The 18115-nt window shown below is 35.0% G+C and overlaps 1 protein-coding gene across 1 annotated transcript in view; it reads right to left on the bottom strand.

Moving 5' to 3' along the window:
- Positions 1-3608: 3608 nt before the first annotated feature.
- The window catches only part of LOC110031189 (cyclase-associated protein 1), a gene marked incomplete at its 5' end in the record, with an annotated part of 60059 nt that continues 45552 nt past the window's right edge, over positions 3609-18115 (bottom strand). Inside the window, 1 exon segment of the mRNA XM_020734275.1 lies at positions 3609-4004. Coding sequence (XP_020589934.1) covers positions 3918-4004 — 87 coding nt within the window.

Raw genomic sequence — 18115 nt, 5'->3', positions numbered from 1 at the left:
GAGAAATGGCTGAAAGAGAGTGCTTGATTTGTTGACGACAATATTTCGAGTGCTTTGTATGTAGTCATCAAATGAAAAACATTGGGTGGAGTTTTATCTTTACCTTTGATGTTCTGTGGTGTTGGATGTTGGTTTGTTTGTAGAGGTGGTGGTTGGTGTGTGGTTGGTTGTGCTGATGTGTTGGTGGATGTTTAATGGTGATGGTGTTGTGGAGGTGGTGGTTGTGTTTGTGTGGAGGTGGTGGTTGGTGTGTGGTTGTGTTTCTGTGGAGGTGGTGGTGGCGGTGTGGTGGATGTGTTGGTTCGTGGAGGTGTTTGTGTGTGGATGTGGTAGCAGTAGTGATGCGTAGGAGTTGTAGTGTGGTGTGTTGTGACATTTGTATTTTTCTTTGAGTTGTGATATTGTGACATTCATATTTATGTTAATTGATTTTTTTATGCTAATAATACGATGATTAAGACAAAAAAAGATCGGTTCATCTGTAATGTGGGGTAAAGAGACAAAATTAATATTTTGCAACCTTTGTCTCAAGCAGATCAAACTGGGAAATAGACCGACAACCTATTTCAACAAGGAAGACTAACAAAATATTATTAAAAATTTCAAGTACATGCATAGAGTATGATAGAATACAATTAAGAAAATAAGTGCGATCGGCTAAAGAAATGTTGGAAAATTTGGAAGGAAATGAAGCAAATATCAACGGGCTTGAGGTGGGTTCTGATAAAGCTAACGATTTATGCTTCCGAGGAGTGGTGAGCAGAGAGACTGGCAGTGAGTATTTTTGAAATATCTCATATTTTTGTCAAGTTTAGATTATTTTCAAATCCAACAACATGTTAAATGAATTTGTAGGCGGTGCCTGCAACAAAAGAAATAAATAAATAAATATAGTGGAATCAATCTTGAGCTAGAGGAGAAGTTGAATTGTATGTTTGGAGGTATCGTGACAACAAACAACAATGCATGTTTTCCTAGTGAGGCGGGGTTTGGCGAAATCCTCAAAAATTTTGGAGCTGACCAAACAGGAGATTTCAATGATGGCCCCAGCCCGAACCTCCATGATGTTGAGTCCACGAGCCAGTTAAAGCGTCCCCGGGTTGAAAAAAAGAGAGGAAGCTGCTTTCCTCTGAAGCAAGATCTCACAATTGGTGGCTTCATGCACCAATGACCACGACCCGCCAGAAACAACTTCTGCCCAACAGATTATGTGAATTCTAGATGAAACTTCAGAAATTTACGACTTGTCGCAGTATTTTTTCTCTATGAAGTTTCTTGAAGATTCGACCTAGAGAGTTTTTCATAACGATGCCCACAGACCATAGGGTGGCTTACCTATGTTATTTTCATGGGAACAATGACATTTGAGAGACGCTCTTTTTATTAGATTTTTATGGGTCATTTCTATTTGTTTATAACGTTTCATGACGCCTTGGATATTTATGTTGCTTTGGACATGCCACTTTATATGAGAGTTTTTCATTACTTGTTATGTTTTCTATTTACTTTTGTAATGTTATTCCCTTATCTTAGTTTTATTCATAACCTTATATGATTGTAGCTAATTCATTGATGCTTATATGTTAGCTACTTCGATATCGAAATACATGGATACAACTATAGAAAGATGCAAAAGGAGAGTTGCAGCTACAATATGCTTGATGTAAAAATATTATAACTCGTACATAGAGCGCTTCTCTTGCATAACATTTTTATATGCTGGCGACAAATGGGTTGGGGAGTTGTTTGCGGGCCACCCAACGAGATTTAACAATATGTTATGCATGGAACGAGTGATTTTCACCAATCTGTTGAAGGAACTACACAAAAATCATAAATTTCATGGCTCATTCAGAATGACTTCACCGAAGGTGTTAGCAATAATCCTCAATATAATATCGCAGAATGAATCAATACGATGAGCTATGGAGCAATTTCAGCACTCTTCCGAAATAATTTGCAGATACTAGGATTGAATGCACTTATCAGTTTTCCTATGACAATTACTGTGCAACAGCTTATTATTAAGTTTCATTAGGATTGAATGCACTTATCAGTTTCCCTATGACAATTACTGTGCAACAGCTTATTATTAAGCTGCAACTGCCCCAAACAGACACTTAATCATATATTTGGTTGTATGTCTCATATTTAGATTTAATATATGTTATGAACTTGTAGCCTTTAGGTTCTACAATTCCTTGCATGGTGTTATTTACCCATTGGTTGCGGGGTCTAAGTCTCATTTGTTGGCTTGGGATTAAGTCATCCTACCCTCCTCCTCCTCCGCCTATAAGGTTTTCTTGGATGTCATAACTCATAATTATTGATAAAATTCTTTCTCGACTAAGAAAGTTCATAATCATTTTTTTTAAATGGACTAAGAGCTATGAATACATTGATTGATCTACAGCAGAATAAAATCATTACGTGCAGACGTGACCTCATTCACCATTATCTGTACATGTAGTGTCCACACGTAATAATTTCTCTTCTTTTAGGTTAGTGGCCCCTTCTTTGAGTTAGTTTACCATCTCTCCTAATTAGTTCCCTCACTCCTTATGTTGATCGATCATCTTCCATGAGTTAATCTTTCCTTGTGAATTCTTCGGTTCTACAAGTTATTAATTTCTCTTTACAGTGACAGTTCTTATCTTATACTTTAGGATCTTTCTTTATCAGTTATGTTCTCCCTTTTGCATCCTTATAATTTGCGGAGTTTTCATTTCTTAACACTTGTTTAATAAATAATTTTGAGCTATTTGGTTAATCCAAACTTGTTTGATGTTCCATATCCAAGTCCCATTATATTTGATGTGGTCACTCTTACATGACTAATGATAAGATAATGTCTTGAAAAGTGAAGATTATTATTAAAATAGACAGAGGAAGAGATAACAAACCGCAATGATGAAGAATGTAGGAGCTAAAGGAATAACATAGAAGAAAGTTCAGGCAACTAGTCTATTCAACTGCAGATTACTAATTGAACAGTTCTTATCTGTACTTTAGGATCTTTCCTTATCAGTTATGTTCCCCCTTTTGCATCCTTATTATTTTTGGAGCTTTCATCTCTTAAGACTTGTTGAAGTAATAATTTTGAGCAATTTGGTTAATCCAAACTTGTTTGATGTTCCATAATCTAAGTCCCATTATATTTGAAGTGGTACTCTTAAATGACTTAAGATAATGTCTTGAAAAGTGAAGATTATTATTAGAATAGACAGAGGAAGAGATAACAAACCCCTATAATGAATAATGTAGGAGCTAAAGGAATAACATAGAAGATAGTTTAGGCAACTAGTCTATTCAACTGCAGATTACTAATTGTGAAATATACTGATCAACAAAATGAATACACATCTTAAAATGAATGGAAATAAATATACGTGGAGTCAAGTTAGCAAGCCCCAATAAACATCAATGAGTAAGAGCTAATAAAATCACGCAAATTCAAGCAATTTGCACCTTACAAAACCATGCATAAAGGTATGATTCCACCATCAATAATAGAAAATTTCCTCAAAATTATTCTTACTAAATTTTAATCATAAAAAAATTTATAAATATGATTAATCAATCAAAACATATACTAAAAATAAATTTAATGACTGTAAAATTCATCCTATATAAATTGAAGTCATGCAGTCAGTTGGAGCTGAGAAGCTTCTGACCAAAATGCAACGTTTTGCAACGCCACAACTCTCTCTGGACCAACAAACATAAAACAGAATCCAGAATAACAAATATCTAGAATGGTTGAAAGCACTCAAAGTCAAACAAACAAAAATAAATAAATAAATAAACAAAACATAAAACTTCAAAGCAGATCGCAACGCCAAGTGATGATGAGAAAACAAAAGCAATAACACAAACTCTTGACGAAATCGTCATTCGGAAGAGGAAAACAAAATGTCTTACACTCCAGAATGAGAGACTGGAGATGTTATAAACTGTCCATCCTTGAAAGTATGAATATATTGCTGGGGTAATTCGTGCTCAACCTGCAATTGCATAATAACAAGCATTGGTCATAAATCACGGTACGGATAAAAGGTAAAGACGAAGATAGATACGACACAATATAATATCCATAGTACTGTTTAAGACTTGGAAAGCGCACAAAATCAACATCCAGTAGCGCACACATAGGAATAGAGGAACACTGGAATTTAATTTAGCTAATTTATGCTTAACTTATTCTATATGCACTCGTGAAGCATAAAACACAAGATATTCCACTGAAACAACTATAGATTTAGTCAAAAACATTAATTATAATTGAACCACTTGGATTTCAATAATTTTCAAAAAGAAATAGCAACTGATTTTTTCAAAAATGACCAAATTTTATTTTATAATATCGAGCCCACAAAAAAAGAACGAAGGAAAAACATTACAGGAGAGAGCTAAAGGTAGGGAAAAAATAACTGCTTGCATGCTATATTACTCATAATCACGAGCTACAGTATCTGTAAATTGTATTGTTGGGTAGTTGCTATTTTCAGGAGAAAAAATTGTAGCCGTCGATTGATATAATCACGAGCGTGGAAAACAATTGAATGGAAATTCCACCATCAATTTACCCAATTTGAAATATTTCCCTTTGTAAAACTATGAATTTGACCACATTGCATAAATCTAAGCAAAATTGTTATGCTTCCTAAAGAATAATCAAAGAATCATCTTAAATAAATTTGTCATCCCAGAGCACAAAAAACCTGTGATATCCATCATCAGTAGTAAACACAATCCTTGCATATAAAATAACTTCTGAAAAAGATGAGTAAATCTATCTAATAAGAATGTTGGATGTGAATTACTAAAAAGTAGAAGAATAGAAAAAAAGTCGCGATATTGATAATAAGTTTATAAAATAAAGTCAACAAAGATTACATTGTTGTCAAGAAATTATCTGAACTATAGAACTTCCAAAATTGTCCAATTCATAACTTTTTATACAAATGAGTTGTATGATTTTATATTATATCAACATTTTTTTTCGTTAAGCCTTTTAAGATTCAAAAGTTCCATTGTCTTATCATCAATTTTAATTCACTTGTCAATTTCTTGCAGCAAGAAGACATGTAATTATCATAATCAATAGTAGATTTTATATTTTTTCAAGAACATTAGACGCATTAAGTGAATCATGCAAATAATATGAAACAAGATACCCAAAGTTTTTAAGGAAACGTTCCTTAGCACGCTGCATCAAAATCCTATCATAGTATATATGCACGCCAAATTGATCTTGTTTAAAAGACTTGGATTATTCTAGTGCTTGAACTTAAATTCACCAAATTCTAGATATTGCAATTTAGGTTATGGGTGGGGGGGCTATGTGCATTTACATACATACCACAATTCTTATGTATTTATATATCTAACACATACAGTTTTACATTTCCATGCATAACACCTACATTTTTAACATCACATCATAAATATCACTATCGTTCACTTTTTAATAGTAAAATACACCTTCTTACGCATAGGCTAATCACATCAAAGAATTATAAATGTAAACTGAGAGTTTAGGTGCTGAATATGTAAATATAGAAAAATTGTGTGGTATGTAAGCAAATTTTCCTAATTATGTTTTAAATCAATCCAGGTAGATATAGATTCACTTACAACATTTAACCAAAACTATTGAGCATGCCTCACTAGTTTTAATTTAGAACATTCAACTCTTTTAAAATCAAGTAGTTGGTAATATTAAGAAAATTTTCAAAATTTTTAATATAAAAAAAACATCTTGAACTTCTACCTCCCATCAAATATATGCATGTAATTTAGAGATTTATAATTGTTACATCATGTTCAAAATCAGAACTCAACTGATTTAATTTAAGCTGGATCTTTCATTATATTTTTAATGACCAAAATATTATGTTCTACTTTATTCGACATTATGCAATCATAAACTTCAGTACTAATTGAATGTAGGATGATTTAAGAGGCATAGTTTATCATTACAAGATAGGATGAAATGTATAATAAAAATTCACAAAATTATAATCAATTGGTAACAAGCCTCAAGTTTAGTAAAAACCAACCACCCTTAGTGCGAAAACAGCAAATGCACTTCTTAGATTACAAACAATAACAGAAAAATTGCCAAATTTTAAAATCTTATAGAGCAAAATGAACAAATATAAAAGTAATAAAATAATTAAGATTAATCTTAAAAAAAATTACTACGTATCACAATTGACAAAAATTTTATCACGAACAGGCCAATCACTAAACTGACTAATAACAATTAAGGATTAAACATAATCTAATAAATGATCAAAGGTTATCTCTAATACAAGAAAACTCTCCTTGGAAAGTAGTTGTCAACACTTGCGAAGCGATTGAAAAATCCAAGTCAAATAGCTCACACACAAGAATTGAGTGATACTAGAATATATTTATGGCACAAAAATGACCCAAAATAGGAAATTACTTAAAATTCTCTAAGATCCAATCAAGAACTACAAATTTTAATTCATAACACTTAGATTTCAACAAATTTTCAACTTTTTCTACGCAAATATAGCATTTCTAGAACAAAAGAAAAAATAATTTCTTTGTGCTATAGTGTTAGGCTAAGCAAATCGTCGGAGAGAAAAAAATATTAGATTAAAGCCATGGTAAGACAGTTGCCTGCAGGTTATAGTCATAGAAAATACAACAGCAATAATTGTTTTCTATAATCTTGGGAATGGAAAAAAAGTTGCATGTGAACTCCGCACCACCAACTCTACCAAGCCTAAATAGGAGTCAACCACCCTTGAAGCTCAACTATGTACAACAACAACAAGCCTTTGTCCCACTAGTGGGGTCGGCTATATGAATCTTTTTTTCTCCATTACGTTGAGTGTCATATTTTCATTTACTTCTAATAAATTAAAATAATTCTTTATAAAACTTACTTAGGTCTTTTTAGTTCTACCCATAGCTTTCTTAATATAAGTTGAATTTAAAATCTGCTCTCTTAACCGGATCATCAGATGGTTGATATTTAATGTGATTGAACCATCTAAGACGACTCTCTCTAATCTTGCATGCCATTGGAGCTACACCAACCCTTTCTCGGATTTAATCACTTCGCATTCTATCTCTGAGTGTAAAGCCACTCATCCACCTAAGCATTCTCATCTTAGCAACACTTAGTTTTATGCTTTTCTTTTAAGGACAAGAATTCTATGTCGTAAAACATTGTAGTCTCACCACCGTCTTATAAAATATTCCTTTAAGTCTAAGCAGTACATTTCTTTCACAACTAGGTAGAAGATGCTAATTTATAAGAATCATATGAACTATATGTCAATCAGGAAGAACGAAAATCAGACAGCTAAATTAGAAGTTTTCTATAAATAGGAGCTTCCTTATTTAAATTATTTTCAATATCTTTATTCTGATTTATTTCCCTTTTAACGGAATATTTAAATTATGAATATGTATTATTAAGTTACCTAAAATAGATTATACATAATATTTTATACCTAAAATAGATTGTAAGATTATTATTTAATGGAATGAAAGTAAAGGGAAAAGACATCAAGCCTATTCATATTTCAACCTATTTTTTCTCAAAACTTTGACATGATATCAGAGCCAAATTTTTGCCCTAACTATCGGTAGTCGTTGGAAGACCGTTAAGACTCCCTTCCCGCTGGCCTTCTTGCCCGAAGGGAAGAACTATTTCTTTACCTTGATTCCCCAACTAACATGGTATCAGAGACGATCAATCTCTTCATCAATAATGCAGACTCATCTTCTTGAATGGTTTAGTCTCTGCATTAACGAGGCCTCCAACCCACAAACCCGCCTCCAAACCTTAGCCTTTGTGAGAGCCCTATTTGCCAACCCTAAGTCCTCCGACTCTAGTCGCCACGTGGCCATTGACGCTCTCTGTCATTTGCTTTACTCTGGCAACGCCGATTTCACCTTCTCTCGTTGCGTTGTTAAGTTCCTAGGCAACGCTGCAGCTCTCTACGAAACCTTCGCACCCTCAATCATCGAACTTCTTCGACCTTTTCTTGACGACAATGAAAAACCTGCGGCAGATGCGCTTTCTACCCTCGCTTATGTGGATGGCTTTTTACTGGATGAAGTTCTAGTGCTTTCTCTTGCTTCGAACCCGCTTCTCTCTATCAGGCCGATGCTTGTAAAGCTGCTAGTTTCTTGTTTGGAAGGGAATATGAGAAGTATCGTGGTTATGAAACCGCATGTTATGATTCAAGTGCTGCTAGGATTCGCCGAGGATCTCCATCCACTAATAAGGTCAAAAGCAATTGATGGCCTTGCTTTAGTGTGTCAGACAATTGATTCTGTTCAGTATGTAAAATGCTTCTGATGATATTAGTTTTAGTATTGATTGCATTATGATATATGCCGAAGTCGTGAGTTTAGATCTGTTGGTCAGGGAAGCTTCATAAAATTTTAAATAGGAAAAGTTAAATGTTGGTGGTAACATAGAGGAGCATGAGGTTTTGGAGTAGATCAGCAAAGGGGCATGTGGCTTTGCTCTCCTCGTGAAGAACAAGATGGAAAAGAAGAATTATGTCTTGAAGAAGATCAGACTTGCTCGACAGACAGATAGATGCCGCAGGTCTGCTCGCTAAGAGATGGAACTTATTCTAAAAAGTGCAAAATCCATGTAAAATTCATTCATTGTGGAGTATAAAGATTCTTGGGTTGAAAATGACTGTTATTTTTGTATTATCATTCATCTGATTCAGATCTTATTTGCTAGGCATCACTGCTTCTAAGGTATCTTTGACACTCAACAGCTTTGACATCTCGGCTTCAACACTTTTGGCTTGAAGATCAGATAACAAATCGTTCTCTTCATCGCAGGAAGAATCAATAGCATTTGGATAGTATAACAGAACGCGAATCCTACTTGTGGGCTATGATTGGTAGCATTTGGATCAGAACGCGGATCCTACTTATAGGCCATGATCAATAGCATTTGGATCAAGTAACTGGATCCTACTTGTGGGCTATGATCAGTAGCATTTGGATCAGGATGCGGATCCTACTTGTAGGCTATGATCGATAGCACCTGAATCATGTAACTGGATCCTATTTGTGGGCTATGATCGGTAACATTTGGATCAGGACGTGGATCCTACTTGTAGGCTATAATCGATAGCATTTGGATCATGTAACTGAATCTTATTTGTGGGCTATGATCGGTAGCATTTGGATCGTGTAACTGGAAGCGGATTTTTCTTATGACTATGAGTCAAATTTCTGGACGACAATGATAAAGAATTTCTTGCTTTTCTTTGCTCAAATCATGTCATGGTTCATGAGTTGTCTCTGAGGCTTTGACATTCTCGGCTTCGACACCTTCAGCTTCGACACTCACGGCTTGAGGATTTTTTGTCCCTACAGTGTTATCAATTTCTTGTTGGCAAATTGATGCTTCAAAATCAGTCAGCATCAATTTGAGGGGGGATGTCAATTAGGAAGGACGAAAATCAGACAGATAAATTAAGAGTTTTCTATAATTAGAAGTTTATTTAAATTATTTTCAATATCTTTATTCTGATTTATTTCCCTTTTAGCTGAATATTTAGATTAAGAATATGTATTATTAAATTACCTAAAATAAATTATACAAAATATTTTGTACCTAAAAAAAATTGTAAGATTATTATTTAATGGAATGAAAGCAAAGGGAAAAGGCATCGAACCTATTCATATTTCAGCCTATTTTTTTCAAAACTTTGACCCCATAAATCCAAGTTGAAACATCAGCTAAGATACCACCTGTTACAATGATGAAATAACAAAGCTCCACTTCGAGCACATTATATTAGCAGATGAGCACACATAAACACAATAAGTAACAAGGTTCACACTACAATTATCTGAAAAGTTCAAATCTTATTTCACTTTCAATAACCGACTATTTTTCACTTTCATTCTAATGGACCTTAATGCCATTGTCCAAACATAATATTTAAAAGTAGCTCACATTTATTAAAATCCTCTATACATATATGGAATAGCAAAGGTCTCCACTATCACTTAATCAATAATAATAATAATAATAATGATAATAGCAATAATAAAAATAATAACAATAGTAGGAATAATAATAATAGTAAATAATAGTAGTAATAATAATAATAATAAATGAAAAGTTCAAATCTTATTTCACTTTCACTAATCGACTATTTTTGACTTTCATTCTCATGGACCTTATTGCCATTGTCCAAACATTGTATTTAAAAATAGCTCACATTTATTAAAATATTCTATACATATATGTAATAATAATAGTAGTAATAGTCATCGTCGTCGTCATCGTCGTCCTCATCATCTTCTTCTTCTTCTTCTAGGACATAACCTTATTTAAATAACATCCTCACACAAGCATAATGTCCAAGTTCAACAGAATTAAAAAAATTCCTACCAAGAAAATGAAAATAGAATACTATATTATGCTTTCACCGCAAAATAATTGTAATGAAGCTAATGAGATCAAATCATAGGGGATCTATAAATAAATGGAACTAAGTGCAATAGGGGCTATATATAAGAAGAAATAAATGCAACAACTAAAGATGACGTTTCACGTCAATTATCAAAAGCAATTTAAACACTCCAAGTTGGATAATGTTCCACAAAAGTTATGAAGTTTTGCATTCATAGCTAAAATTAAGGCTTCCCTCATCACCACTTTCAATTTAAATGACTAAAGATGACGTTTCACCATAATTATCAAAAGCTAATAAAAATGTGACACCCAAAGTTAGATAATGTTCCACACAAGTTACGAAGTTTTGTATTCATGGCTAAAATTAGGGCTTCCCCCATCATCACTTTCAATTAAGTCACTTTGTAATAGAAAACACAAAATTATAAATTAGAGTCTTTATTATAGACCAGAAAATAATAAAAAAGATAATATTCCACACAAGTTATTATTATATTATTCCAAAAAAATCTTTTGCATATTGCAACATGACAATGTATTAAAACAGTCAGTCAAGGAACCATGGACATACAAGTGTAGCCAATCTTCATCTAAAGCATAAAGTTCAATGCCTACCTTGACTGAAGGAATGGATGCTAATACCTTCTGAATATGTAAATATATAAGAATTGTGTGGTATGTATGTAAAATTTCCTAAATTATATTTTAAATCAATCCAGGTAGATTTAGATTCACTTACAATATTTAGCCACAGCTATTGAGCATGTCTCACTAGTTTTAATTTAGAACATTCAACTCTTTTAAAATCAAGCAGTTGGTAATATTAAGAAAATATTCAAAATTTTTAATATTAAGAAATTCCTTCAAGTATTACCTCCCATCAAATATATGCATGTAATTTAGAGTCATACAAGTGTAGCCAATCTTCAAGAAAGAGAATGTGATGTTAAAAACTAGATGAGTAAAGCATCTCTCCAAAATACCCAAATTCATATCATTCAATCTCATCAAAGCATTTTGATTATATCTTTGGACTACAAAAAAAGTCATTCCAGAAGGGCAACACCAGAAAGTTTTTTTTTTAATTCAACCCATAATTAAAATCTAAATCTTCTTTTTTTGATTAATTTCTTAAAGGCAAGTTATTGGTGCCAAGCATACCTTTAAGTCTGCTCCATTATTAAGGCCGTAATTCATATATAGACAAGCACCATATCATAAGACACTAAGCATAAAGGTCAATGCCTACCTTAACTTAAGGAATGGATGCTAATACCTTCTAGAATAGTAAATATGAACGATGAAGACAATGGCCGTAGAGAAGGTCATTTTGATGCCAAATTAAAACGAAGAGAAATTCTAAAGATGAATAAAATGGGATTTCATGGACCTTATGGATGTGATCACGTTGTTCATCTTCTTTTTCCATGCTATCTAAGCTTGCTTTTGATTTTAAGCTTATTATCCCATTAGTCAAAAGAGAATTGAATAAGGTAGGTACGAGAGAATAAGAATAGATTGTGGATTAGATGCTATTGAGAATTCTTGGGTTTGGTGAAAACCAGAGCTGACAGGAGAAATTGAATTTCTAGATTAAGTTAAAAGTGAAACTTTGAGAGAGAAGTGAGAGAAAACAAAGAAGAAGGAAATAGAAGAAATCTAAGAGAATGAAGGAATGCTTCAAAACTTCATTCAAAAGATGATTCAATTGCAAAAATTAAAATTTAAATCTATAGTAATTGGGTTACCTGATAAATCCATACGATTTTTCTATTTTAACACAGACAAGAAAAAAAAATCTTTTTATCTTATTTAAGAAATGATAACCCACAAATAAAATACAATAAAAACAAATAAAATTCTATACATAAATAAAAAAAATAATTGATAATCCTTAAATTGCTAGAATAACAAAAAAAACATTCCTGATGTATGTTCTATACTTCTCCTAGTGCATTAGATGCTATTGGGAATTCTTGGGTTTGGTGAAAACCAGAGCTGACAGGAGAAATTGAATTTCTAGATTATGTTAAAAGAGAAACTTTGAGAGAGAAGTGAGAGAAAACAAAGAAGAAGGAAATAGAAGAAATCTAAGAGAATGAAGGAATGCTTCAAAACTTCATTCAAAAGATGATTCAATTGCAAAAATTAAAATTTAAATCTATAGTGATTGGGTTATCTGATAAATCCAAACGATTTTTCAATTTTAACACGGACAAGGAAAAAAATCTTTTTATCTTATTTAAGAAATGATAACCCACAAATAAAATACAATAAAAACAAATAAAATTCTATACATAAATAAAAAAAATAATTGATAATCCTTAAATTGCTAGAATAACAAAAAAAACATTCCTGATGTATGTTTTATACTTCTCCTAGTGCATTGAAGAAACACTTTTTAGGAAATCCATCCTAGGCGGCAGTGAATTGATTCATAAATCTCTTTACAACAGAAAACATGTGCAAACTGAATAAATAAAATTTGAAAACTTTAAATCCAAATATTTGCATGCATCATTCAACTTGGTTCGGTGAATATGATCTTTTATAGTCATGATGATTGTAACAATTGTAATATAAACTCAGAATATATTTCATATAAGGAAGCAAACAACAATTTTAAAAATTGTGGGACAACCTGGTGATGAACGTTGTAATTGGTAATAGCTTTATTATCGCCCTTATAATTAAAGCTCAACAAAGATGATGATAATAGTAATCCTTAAAAGTCCAATTAGCTTGAGGATCAAATTTAATTTGCAACTCGTGCCTAATTTTTAGAATTGATAATTAATGCCAAGCATTTGTTGGGGTAATAAGTGCTTGATATTATTGTTGGCATCAGTTTTTTTATGTTGCACACGTAATATCTCCATTTGAATGATATGGGACTATATTTCATTCATACATAGCTTCACATAGTTCAAGACATCCATAAAAACTCTTAGACGTATTAGGGGACAAAATCAAAGTCTGAACTTACACGCCCGCGTGAGAGACTGGCAGATTTATTGGCATCAATTTTTGATATTGCAAATTTAAGATGTCTATTTGATTGATATGAGACTTATATTCCATTCATGCATAGCTTCCTATAGTTCAATGCATCCATAAAAACTCTGGTAAGCGTTTAAGGCACAGAACCAACATCTAAGCTGGTGCACCCGCGGCATTCTAACACCTACCTGGCACCCCTGCGCCAAGAACTGGTGCCCCCGTGCCAGAAAACAAAGAGACTAGCACCCCCGTGTCAGTTCTGTGCGTCACCGTGCTAGCCTGCAACCTATTTAGTTGATTTTTCTGACGTGTCAGTTCTGGGGGTCACCGTGCTAGCCTGCAACCTATTTAGTTGATTTTTCTGACTGTTTGGCCAAATCAAGCTATATGAGGCAAAAATTGATTATGGAAAGGTGGGGGATTGTACAATAGAAAGTTATCTTGGCCCTCCACCTCCAAAAAGACTAATGACATGCATCCCATATGGATTAAACACAATTTTATATGGTCATTTGGAGTGAAATATGCTCGATGGAGGGCTGAACATGGAAATATATTTTTAGCTCTATTCCACTTTAGTTCTCAGCATATTTCAAATATGCGGGCGGTAAAAAAGAGGGGATCATTCTAGAGATTATATGATATCGGAGTTAACCCAAACCACAATAAAAACAAAAATATTATTGTTGGAATTCAAATATGTTACAACAATGACTCTTCAAAACTAGAAATAGATGATAATATAAAAGACACCCTAGTAGGGTGTAGGTTGGGAGGCAAAACTATAAACAACAGGTTGAGGAATAGGAAGGTGGCGACACAACAAGGGAGATGATGGAGTGGCTTAAGGTGGCAGGTTCGGCAGTAGAGCAGGATACGACAACAAGGGGCATATAGGAAAGGCTGCGGCATTGCAAGGAAGGAGGAGTGGTTTGCGGTGTCAGGTTGGATGGTAGAGTAGTATCCGACAACAGTTGAGCGGTTGGAGGGTGATGACAGTGGAAACAACATGGAAAAGAAGTGAGACTCGTGGTTGGAAATAGAGAAGGGGATGCGAAGGGAAATTGAGGAAGATAAATATCCCCATGGGATCGAGTTACAACGAAGCACTCCTCAAACCTTTGGAGAAGATCGTCACTTTTGACGAGTTATAGCCGTGGCACTTACTCACCTTCAAATATAGCCCTAGACGAGATAACAGTCGTCGACGACAAACTGGATAAAATTCTAAACTTAGAAAGACTAAAAACTAAATCCTAAGACAAGAAACAAACATATTTATAATAACTAGATGGGGGAGGCAGCAACCTCTGCCCTAAGAGGCACTATATGGTTCAACGTCCCTATTGGAACAATCCATCCTTACTGTTGAACCGGGCAGTTAAATCTAGTCATGTCGCGTGTCAGTTCTCTGAGGTTGGGAAAGCTTCAACTTCATTCGTCAAAGCTTTTGGCTACATATTGATGGTGAGAAAGTTGTAATCTTCCGACGCTGTAGAATCTTCTAATGCGGTCCAAAGCACTTGTATCCCACTGAAGATTAGACTATCCCCCAAAACACTGGAAGAATTTTCTCCACTTGAGAGGATACATATATATCGATCCACTCTCCCGGTGACGCAGGGCTTAGGAGCTCTGAACCAACTGGTTCGGTTGAAACGGTTCAGCTTTCCTACTGTTTGGACCGCCCGGTCCAAGGGGCTGGTTTTACCACCCAAGGGGAGGGGCCTCCGCCTCCTTACCTATCTTCTATTATAAATAGGTTATTTTTCAGCCCAAAGCAAAGAGGAATAGCTTTCGGTTGAAGAGAAATGATGACCCCGAAGAAGATGCAGACTTCAGAGAGGATTCCCAATTTTCAGCCAACAAGAGACACCATCGACTCAAGTTGACCCTAAGATAGAGATTTCAGTTGAGGTAACTATAGCTATTCTAAAAGATAGTGATCCTGATGTAATAAGTATTCCGACAGAGTATGAGATTATGGTGCCTCGAGCTAGCATTTTGCAGTTGTTAAGAGAAGTATCAGTAGAACTAGTCTTGGATGTCCAAAGGAGTCGTGAGATATCAAACACAGGACAATTCTAGATAAGAAACATTCAAACCTTTCAGATGGATAGACTTATCCCTGAGTTGCCCTTACAGACGGAAGTCGGAGCTTCTCCCCTGAGAGACTGGCATTTTGCATACTGAAACCTCTCAAAGTAATCTGATATGAAGTGAGGATATCCTAAACCTCCCCAAATGGTGGGGGCTATGGTGGTAAGGTATCGGTTGTGATATAGAGAAATGATATCTATCATGATTGTCCCATGCCCGGAATCGGCGTCTCAATCATATCCTCTTCTGTCGTAACCAAAACTTGTCCCACCAACACCGCTCTGTCAGCAAGGGCACCTGATATCTCAGGCTCTGCATAACGGAGAACAACGATGTGCTTCACCTCCTTGGTGAATGAGTGGTTGTTTATAAATCCGTTATGATGAGTAGTACAGTCAAACTATATTGCTCTCCCCAACAGGTGACAAAAATTCATGGGAACCACATCACACCATACCTGATCCTGTAGTTGGCTCCCAATCGAAAACTCTACTATACACCTCTGGTCAATATTGACCTTGTTCTCCTTCTTCAGTCACGTCAGAAAATATGATTGAGCGTGCCTCTAAGTCATGAGACCCAATTTCTCCACCGTCTGCATATATGCCACATTCATACTGCTCCCTAAAAAAAATAAAAAAAACATGTGCCAAAAATTCATGAAACCACATCACATTATACCTGATACTGCAATTGTCTCCCAATAAAAAACTCCACTATGCACCTCTGGGTCATGAGGCCCAATTTCTCTACCATTTGCGTATATGACACATTCTTACTGCTCCCTCAAAAAAAAAATAATAACCACAGGTGCAAAAATTCATAAGTACCACGTCACATCATGCCTGATCCTGCAATTGGCTCCCAATCGAAAACGTCACAATGCACCTCTAGTCAATGTTGTCCCTGTTCTCCTTTAGCCACATTAGAAAACATGGTTGAGTGTGCCTTTAAGTCATGAGGCCCAAGTTCTCTACCAATTGTGTAGGTCCCACATTCTTGCTGCTCTCTCCATCGATGATGATATTGCATACTTTCTCGTTCACAGTGCAACGGATGTAGAATTAAACATGACAAAGCCAATTTGAATACCCCGTATCCTTAGTCTGTCGGACCCATCAAACCATAAGCTCCTCACCTTCATATGGTGGAAGATGACACCACATCCTGTTCCTCGATTGTCTCCTCGTCGCTAACCTCCTCCACGACGCCCTACTCGGTAAAATATACAACTCAGCACTTTGGAAAACTAGAGGTGATGTGCCCAAATCCATGGCATCTGAAGCATTTTCTGGTTGGGATTGTAGTTGGGGTGTTACTCTTCTCAGGATTCTTCTTACTAAGGGCGGCTCTATCCTTATCTGAACCAGTTTTCTCAACTTTCTAAGGCTTGCTCCTGTTAGTGTCTCTAACTTTCAGTGGTTGTTTGACTGGTGGTGATTGGCTGCTCTAATTCTGTTGTCTTTCCACTCTCAATGCTAAAGTATGGGTATCTCCAAGTAACCAAAAAGGTTGCATCTACGCCACATTGCTAATAGCGTGCTTCAGGCCTCCCAAATAACAGACTATGGTGTGTTCCTCTGGCTCGACCAAATCACACTTCATCTGCAATTGGTCAAACTGTGTCGTGAAAACCGCTACCAAAAGGGATCTCTGCTATAGGTGATGGAGCCTCATAAACATATCCTGGCGGTAGCGAGAGAGTAGATCTTTTTCTGCATCACATTCTACATTTTCTACTTGATAATTCTATCATTTCCTTCTCTCTTCCTCTACTCTGCAAGTTGTCCCACTACAAGGAGGTGCTCTTTCTCAATTTAATAGCCGTTAGTTTTACCCTTTTATCTTCTGGCACATCTTTGTACTCAAAGATTCTCTCAACTTGCTTCAGCCATTGATGAGCTCGGCAGGATCCATATATCGTTCAAACTCTAAAAGATCCACCTTTATTCTGAAGTTCCTTTGTCTTCCATATGTGGACACCTCTTTCGGCCTCCTCTGATATTGAATTCCAAAGCATCATGGCATGTCTTCTTCATCGCTGAACTCTTCCATATTGGAAGGGTTTAAATTCTCATCTCTTTTGGCCTTTGACTTTCCCTGTCACAGTAGAGGGTAACTTCCCATTGGGTTCCATCTTCCATATCTGTAAGCCTCCGCTGAAGTCGACGAATCTCTCATTGTATCTCTTTCCAGTAGGCTCAGGCATGTATTTTCTTGGTGGCATGGCTAGGGTATAGAGTTGGAAGGTGAAAGAAGGTGTATGAGACTAATTGAAGGTGTAGTAAAATTAATTTGGGTTTGTTGATTTTAAAAATCAACAAGGGAAAAATAGAGTTAATTCAAATTTGTCTATGGTTTGGGAATAAGAAGAAAATTTTTGTGGAGGGGGAAGGCGGATGCTAGGAAAACCTAGGATAAGACTAGGGTTATCCTAGCTCTGATACATAATGACACTGGAGTTAACCCAAACCACAATAAGAATATAAATAATATTGTTAGAATTCAAATATGTTACAACAACGACTCTTCGAAACAGTAAATAAATAATAACAAACATAAAAAATA

Source organism: Phalaenopsis equestris, unplaced genomic scaffold (assembly GCF_001263595.1).
Source record: "Phalaenopsis equestris unplaced genomic scaffold, ASM126359v1 Scaffold000787, whole genome shotgun sequence".
NCBI classification, from domain to species: domain Eukaryota; kingdom Viridiplantae; phylum Streptophyta; class Magnoliopsida; order Asparagales; family Orchidaceae; genus Phalaenopsis; species Phalaenopsis equestris.
Note: the sequence above shows the minus strand (reverse complement) of the source record. Positions and strands in the feature narration are given on the sequence as shown.